General features: G+C 43.9%; 1 protein-coding gene across 1 annotated transcript; it reads left to right on the top strand.

Annotated features, from left to right (window-relative positions):
- The first annotated feature begins 1278 nt into the window (after nucleotides 1-1278).
- On the top strand, nucleotides 1279-6772 carry LOC124666130 (auxin response factor 2-like). Its single transcript, XM_047203485.1, has 11 exons — nucleotides 1279-1527; nucleotides 1630-1689; nucleotides 1783-1965; nucleotides 2053-2137; nucleotides 2497-2587; nucleotides 2669-2833; nucleotides 3809-3928; nucleotides 4033-4105; nucleotides 5203-5362; nucleotides 5448-6298; nucleotides 6367-6772. Exons 1-11 carry the CDS (start codon nucleotides 1279-1281, stop codon nucleotides 6430-6432), a joined length of 2103 nt encoding a protein of 700 aa, XP_047059441.1. The 3' UTR covers nucleotides 6433-6772.
- The last annotated feature ends 1233 nt before the right edge of the window (nucleotides 6773-8005 follow it).

Here is an 8005-nt window from a genome sequence, read left to right as displayed (position 1 = left end):
AAAAACACATGAATATGTGCGGCAAAAAAATGTTTGATCACATAGCAGAAACACATAGCAACTTTTATGTCGCATTAGACCACGACATAGTTGTTACGGAAAAAGATTTATTTCCATGATGTTTGACTTGATGCAAATTTTAAGTAAGCGTTTTTACATGCAAACTAGACTGCACGATTTTTTTCCATTCCCATGAACTGAAGTAGTGTTTGAAATATTTACTTTAGGATTATACGCAAAGTAGGCCACATGAAAAAGTTCCTAGTTTCAATCATATGAAACCAACCAGTTATATGAAAATTGGAAAATCCCGTAGTTTTTTTTCTATAATTTTTTCTGTGATCGGTAGGGTGCCATTTAATCGTTTACACAACAATAGAAACCACCGGAAGAAAATCTAGTTTGAAGAGACACAGTTATTATTATTTTTTGAGATGGAAGAGACACAATTATTATACTAGTTGGATAAAAAAAAGCAAATAGAATGACTGTATCACCCATTGTACTGTTTTCAGCCTAAAAAATATCTAGTGGTAGTCTAGTCTAGTAGTAGTGGTATGTTGTTTCGGGCCAAAGGTTCTGATCGCGTAAAACAACAAGAGCCCCAGCGACACTGTAGAGACAGTGGAAAGGAACAGGGTAAAGCTTATTTTAAATGGCTGCTGGGCACGCAGTGCTTCACGCTACAGTCACATCTGCGGCGCGGCCAGTCGTCTCTCCCCACTCCGTGCATTGCATCGCATCACTCTCGCCTCTGCCGTGGATGGGCCGCGGCCGCCCGCCCCTTGCGCTCTCTCTCTCTATCTCGTCCACCTTCGCCCTCGCTTCTGTTACCAGCACAGGCGCAGCAGTAGTAATAAAGTAACACGGCAAGGCAAGAGTATTTATTTACTGCCACCGCTACAGTACTAGTGCTAGGATGGACGAGTACACTCTCTCGGACCACGCCTCTGCGGCGTGGACAGTCAACATAGCAGTAGCAGACGGGAGAAAAGCTCAAAACCCCCGCGGCTTTATCCACAAAATACACTAGCCCTGCCTCACTCCATAGCTAGCTAGCTCCCCACCACCTCCCCCCTATAGCCATTCATGGCCATCACCACCATGTCTCGCCACCCCACCTCCACTCTCCACCCACTCCGCCTCCCATTTAACCGCCCGTGACCTTGCCCGACCGCCCGCGACCTACTCCGTCTCCACCCCCGCTCGACCGCTGCTCCGCTTCGCGACCTCGTTTGCTCCTTGGACAGCCGCCGCGGCCCGAGCCCGACGGCGGCAATGATGGGCATCGACCTCAACACCGTGGAGGAGGACGAGGAGGAGGAGGGCGCTCCGGCCGCCGAGCCGCCGAGGAGCGCCGTGTGCCTCGAGCTCTGGCACGCGTGCGCCGGCCCCGTGGGCCCGCTGCCGCGCAAGGGCACCGCCGTCGTGTACCTGCCGCAGGGCCACCTCGACCACCTCGGGGAGGCCGCGGGATCCGCGCTGCCGCCCCACGTCTTCTGCCGCGTCGTCGACGTCAATCTCCAGGTGCGTGCGTGCGTATTGCTGGCGGGCGCTTGTGCCGCGCGGTGTGCCCGCGAGCGCAGCATGTTCGACCCATTCACTGACTGAGAGAGTTGTGCTGCACAGGCGGACGCCGCGACCGACGAGGTGTACGCGCAGGTCTCCCTGCTGGTCCTCGACAACGAGGTACTACTACTACCGCACTGATCTGAATACACCGTGGTGACGCATCTGTGACTGGCCAATGGGGCTCGACTGATCCGAGGTCGATGGCTGCAGGAAGGGAAGAGGCGGATGCCGCCGGAGGGGGACGAGGACTCCTGCGACGGCGACGACGCCGTGAAGCGCCCCCCGCCGCGGATCCCGCACATGTTCTGCAAGACGCTCACGGCCTCCGACACCAGCACGCACGGGGGCTTCTCCGTGCCGCGACGCGCCGCCGAGGACTGCTTCCCGCCGCTGGTACATGGGCGTTTCCCGAGGAAACGGATTTTGCTCCCTCGAAGTGGGTTCTGCATTTGACTGTTTTTTTGCTTCGCGTGTGTGCAGGATCACAGCCTGCAGCGGCCGTCGCAGGAGCTCGTGGCAAAGGATCTGCACGGCACGGCCTGGAGGTTCCGCCATATCTATCGAGGTACCGTGATTTGCTGGCTTAAGCTTAGCTTCAGCTTAGTATTTGTTAGGCAGGTGGTCCACGTGCAGCTGTCACTCTGAGCTGAGATATAGTATGATGTAGGAGTGCCCTTATAGAACGCTTCATGTCATATTAAGATGGCCATAACTAAACAACGCAGTACATAACATTGTTGGTCATCTGCATTTGCTTTCGTTCATGAGGTATATCATACCAAGTTAGCAGCAGGTTCTTTCAATACCTCCGAGGAGCATGACGTACTCTTAATACCATGAAGACCGTTGGAACTTGAAGAAGAAACACTGAGAAATCTGTGTGGTCCCGAGTTTTTCTAACAGGTCTGCTTCCAACTTTTACAGGCCAGCCACGGAGGCACCTTTTAACCACTGGATGGAGTGCATTTGTCAACAAGAAGAAGCTTGTCTCTGGGGATGCAGTGCTGTTCCTCCGGTAATGACTCCTTGCTCACCATACCACTCATTGGAGCTTAATTTAGCTTCCATGTGTCAATGATTTCTCATTCTCCTCCAGAGGCGAAGATGGAGTGCTTAGATTGGGGGTTCGCAGAGCTGCTCAGCTGAAAAATGTATCTCCTTTTCCTGCACTTGGTAACCAGACCTCGGGTCATAGTAGTCTTGGTAATGTTGCCCATGCTGTGGCAACGAGAAGTATTTTTCACATCTACTACAATCCCAGGTATACGCTTTTCTGATTGTTTTCATAATCGTATCAGATGTCTGCAATAACATCCTCTCCTTTCAATCATAATAAATAGGAGGTTGGACTAATTCACAGCTCTAATGTTTTCCTAGAACAAGTTATACATATACGTGACCATAATAAGAAAATATTGGACGGATATGTGCTCTCCTAGAAATAAGTGTCGGCTGTCGTATCTTAAATAGTAACCAGATCTTTGTTTCTTGATGGCAAGTCCATAACCCCAGATCATATGTGTACAGCAACACGATTTCACTCTCATTCAGAAACTTTATGACATGTCAGTTGTGTGCTAACTTTTTTCAAGTACCCATTCGTAAAGACTACATGACTCCTTTTTTTTTTATCAGAAGAGAACTCGGCTTTTATTGCGAGGGGAAGCAGTTTTGAGTTGCCTCTTGTTCTTTGTTGCTTTAACCTAAATCGAACATTTTGTATCTCATTTCACTGGTCTGGACGAATAATATTTCCTCCTACATGCTAAATCATCTCATTACATATAGTCCTCAAGGTCATTAGATTTTGGCATAGTGCATATTGACGCAGCCATTCAGATTTGTGAGGTCATATCCTCGTATCTGAATATCATATTTGGGAATTGACATTTAGTTTATTACTATTCAATGGTTTTGCTGTGCTAGTTTGGCACTAATTGAACTATTTCAGATGTGCTATATCCCATTTTAAACTAAGTCAAGAAATAAATTTAAATTAATTTAACACACCCTCATTTAGATGAAAAAATGCAGATAAGTAATAATTTTCTTTATTTCTCGTAATATTCATGCATTTCTCCTGTCCAACTTGGGCAGTTCTTTTTTGTTGAACTAACAATTCTTTTGAATTCTTGTGATAGTTAGAAGTAAAAATATAATTGTATATGTTCTTTGTTTTCTCTTGTAGTATCCATTATGTCAGTAACTGTCTCTAATAAGTTCATTGGGCTTGCAGGTTATGTCACTATGAGTTCATTATACCTTATTGGAAGTTCATGAGAAGCCTCAGTCAACCTTTTTCTGTTGGAATGAGGTTCAAACTGAGATGTGAAAACGAAGATGCTTCTGAAAGAAGGTATGTATGTCCGTGCAATAGTTAAAATATCTTCTGCGAATGGGTCGCAACATGTCATAGTTGCTCTAGTATCCACATGGTAATGTGTGGAAATTGTTTTTCAGGTCCACTGGGATAATAATTGGGATCAGAGAGTCAGACCCAAAGTCGCATGGTTCAAAGTGGAAATGCTTGGCGGTATGTTCTCCTTTTGCTTGGTACATCAGATTTGTGACAATACTAGTCTTAATGTATGTGCATAGCTCTAGGCATATGCCTGTCTTTTATCTTTTATTAGTTTAAGGTAACTAATTCCATAGTTATTCTGGATTTCAGCATTTTTGTGTATCATGTCTTAACTTTGACCAGTTACTGAATTACAGTATGCTAGCTTGAATTGTTTGGTTAGACACTGGACATTACAAAGTACCTTTGAGCCAAAAAAATTCCCATTGGTTTATTTGAATGTATGTTCATAGTGTTCTCTAGGTGTATAACTGTCTTTATCTTTTATAATTTAATGGAACTGATTCCCTAGTCGTTCTCTGTATTGGATTTCAACATTTTTGTGTTTTCTGTCCTAAGTTTTGATCAGTTACCTAATTACAGTAATCCAGCTTCAATTTTTTGGTAAGACGCTGGGCACTTCAAAGCATTTATAAGCGAAAAAATCCTATCGTTTCTTGTGAGAAAAAGTGATTGCCTGCTTGGACTTAGTGAAGAAAAGTGAAGCATTGTCAGTTTGTGCTATTCGGAATTGCTACATTAGAACCACCTGTGCACTTTTTAACCTTGTCAAGTTACACTGTCTTGCACTATTCTTTACAACACCGCAGCTGCTCAATTGTACACTTGACCTGCTGCTAAATTAACTAATGGAGCTTCTGCTCTCAGTTTTTGACTTCAGCATATATGCTATTGATGTAGTAAGATGCATCTAAGAAACAGATCTTTCATAAACTATCTATGAATTTCCTTTACATATGTGAAATGACAGTTACTTGTTTCAATTCAAGGTGATAATAAACTCCCATTGGCAGAACACGCCAACAAGGTTAAAGCCATGCAATATGCTAAGTTTAATATGCCTTAGCGAAGTTCTCACAAGGGTTATGTTCTACTCTTGGTTTCCAGGATTGTATAGGATGTAGGATTTAGAATTATATTTTACATTCTATTCTGAACAACGAATCTTAGTTATTTACTTTGATATATTTGCTTCCATTAGATTCATTATCCTTCAATCATGATTCAAGGCTCTGCAGTATTATGTTGACTGACGGCCAACTTGACAGGTGAGATGGGATGATGATGTAGAGTGCTCTCGGCCCAATAGGGTATCTCCTTGGGAAATTGAGCTTACTGGATCAGTTTCAGGATCTCATCTTTCCACTCCCCATTCAAAACGGCTGAAGCCATGCCTTCCCCAAGTTAATCCAGATATGTTGCTTCCAAGTAGGTTGCATTTGTAAGTAAAAAAAAGGCTAATTTGCTGTACTGTTTGCCCTGCTGAACTTTCTTCCTTTTGCCATTTTGGTAGGTGGAAGTGTTTCTTCGGATTTTGCGGGATCTGCCAGATTCCACAAGGTCTTGCAAGGTCAAGAATTATTGGGTTTTAAAACCCATGAGGGTACTGTTAATTCAGCTTCTCAAGCGTCTGAAGCAAGATTTTTTCAGTACACTGATGATCGGAGTTGCTCTATCAACATGAGTAACATCATGGGGGTTCCAAGACTTGGTGCTAGAACCCCACCGGAAGACCATGGGTTTTCCTACCACTGCTCAGGCTTTGGGGAATCTCAAAGATTCCAAAAGGTCTTGCAAGGTCAAGAAGTGTTTCGTCCTTTCCGAGGAGGAACTTTGTCTGATGCTGTTATAAGAGGTTCTGGCTTTTACCAAGCTGATGGCAACCATGCATCTGGTGCAACATATAATTGGCTTACGTCACAAGGATGTGATTACCGTGGGCCAACAGCACCAGCAATGCCTCAAGCATCCTCTCCATCATCAGTGCTGATGTTTCCTCAAACTACTTCCAGGATACCTGGCTCTGAATATGGAAACCTGGATAAGGATGAGAGTATTAGAAATGTTACGGTCAGGACTACTCAAGATATGGGAAGAAACAATCATACATTACCTCTCTGGCCTCATCTTGTTCCAGGCAAAAATTGTACGGGAGCTGAAAAGTTACAGTTCCCCATCAGCGGTGCGGAGCATGAACCAGATGACACAGATGTTCACACAAATCGCTGCAAAATCTTTGGTATCTCTTTGACACAAAAGGTTCGAGTACGTGATGAAGTGGATTGTGACAGTGCAAACTATCATCCTCAGGTCCAGCATTCAAAGCCACAAAAGCCAAAATCACTAGGCAATAGTTGTGCTACTGTAAGTTCTTCATGACATTCTTTGGTAGCTTCATGGTGTAATTGTTTGTTAACTGAAATTGTTTCCAGGTTCATCAGCAAAGGCCTGCTGTTGGCATGGCGGTTGACTTCTCTGCAGTTGATACGATGATCTGATTCGTCTACTCTATCCTGTGGGGAGAAGCATGACCTCCACCTGGCCATTTCATCCTTTTATTCTCGGTTGCCACCAACTTCCATGTTTTCTCAGGTTTCATCACATCCTGGTTGACGTATTGAGGATGTTTATCGATTTTTTAATGCACTTTTAGGATTTAAATATTGTTATTACCTCTATCTTAAGCTCTCTTTCGATCAGCATCTACATGGAACGATCTATTTGTATGTTTTTAAGCTGTATCTTGTGACTTGTTTGGGTTGCTACCATTTAATTTCCAAGAGCAGACAGTTCTTTGAATTAACACCATTGAATTGAAATTATCTCTGCTTGGTACTATATCACCACAACTTGAGTTTATGGTGACTTTATATGTAGCACGCTCATATTTAGGGAGGTATTGTGAACTCTCACTAAGAGGTGTTTTGGCAGTACGTTCTCAGAGTACTCCTCTCGGGTGGCTTTAATATTAATGCTGGTTATGATATGCATTTCTATTGACAATTGTAAATGTGTAATGTAGTGTTCAGCACCAACTTTTTGGAGGAGATATTATGCATGAACTTCTTGCTATAATTGCAAATGAGTATCGGATAGAAAGCATGGTATTTTCTGCTGCGTAGGAAGTGTCACATAGAATGCATATGATCATAGTTTTGCATCAAAATTAGCAACTAGTATATTTGTTACAGCTTGATGTTCATGAATGATTGGTTTCGTTATGCAAAAAAACAAAGCAGTGCTTCAAATGTACACCAATCCTGATCAGTCGAACAAGTACTGAGAAGAAAAACTGAGCAAAAAAAGTCAGTCTCGATACAACTATGAGTCAAACCTGAAAGGATCAAAAGACAACACTAGCAATTCTAGCTTTATCTTAAATCAAACTTTAAAAAGATTGACCGGGTCTATGAAGAAATGTGCTAATATCTACAAGATGGAATATATGTATATAGTAGAAAATATATTTAATGATGAATCTAAGGAAACTAGTTTGGTGTTTATGGACTTAAAATCTAAACAATATGATTGTACATTCATAGAGGCTGGTTGCATGTACTCGTTCTGGATTAATAAAGCTCATCAATACTCATAACTTGTTTTTTTGAAACAACGCAACAATGATTTATAATTTATCTGATTATAAAGTATGCTATCGAGGAGGCTGCTTTCCCCTCGCCTTCCGGGTTAGTCGAGGCAACCCAGGAGTCCTCCCCATAAACCACCTATCCGCCACCCCTTCCACCCTGTTGCAACTGGAGGAGGCCATCAACGGACGGCGGGAGTGGGATGCCCCTTCCTCGGTTCCTCCGCTGGTTTTTTTCTTGACCCCTCCTCTCGCGAGATCTCACTGATCCGATCTGGAGGTATTTGCTGCTGTCTAGTTGATGTCGTCCGCTGCTGGGCTAGGCCTCGTGACGAGTAGCAGCGGATGTGGTCGACGGTGTAAGCACCCGGCTGTGCCACCATGCCCTCGAGCGTCCACATCCATGGTTGCGATCCGTCCTAGCTTCTTCATGAGTTCCCTAGCTTGCTAGGTTTGGACCGGGTTGCGCGGGCTGTCATTCTTTA

The sequence above is a fragment of the Lolium rigidum genome, chromosome 6 (assembly GCF_022539505.1).
Source record: "Lolium rigidum isolate FL_2022 chromosome 6, APGP_CSIRO_Lrig_0.1, whole genome shotgun sequence".
In the NCBI taxonomy this organism is placed as follows: domain Eukaryota; kingdom Viridiplantae; phylum Streptophyta; class Magnoliopsida; order Poales; family Poaceae; genus Lolium; species Lolium rigidum.
The sequence above is the reverse complement of the archived record's forward strand: the minus strand, read 5'-3'. Positions and strand labels throughout refer to the sequence as shown.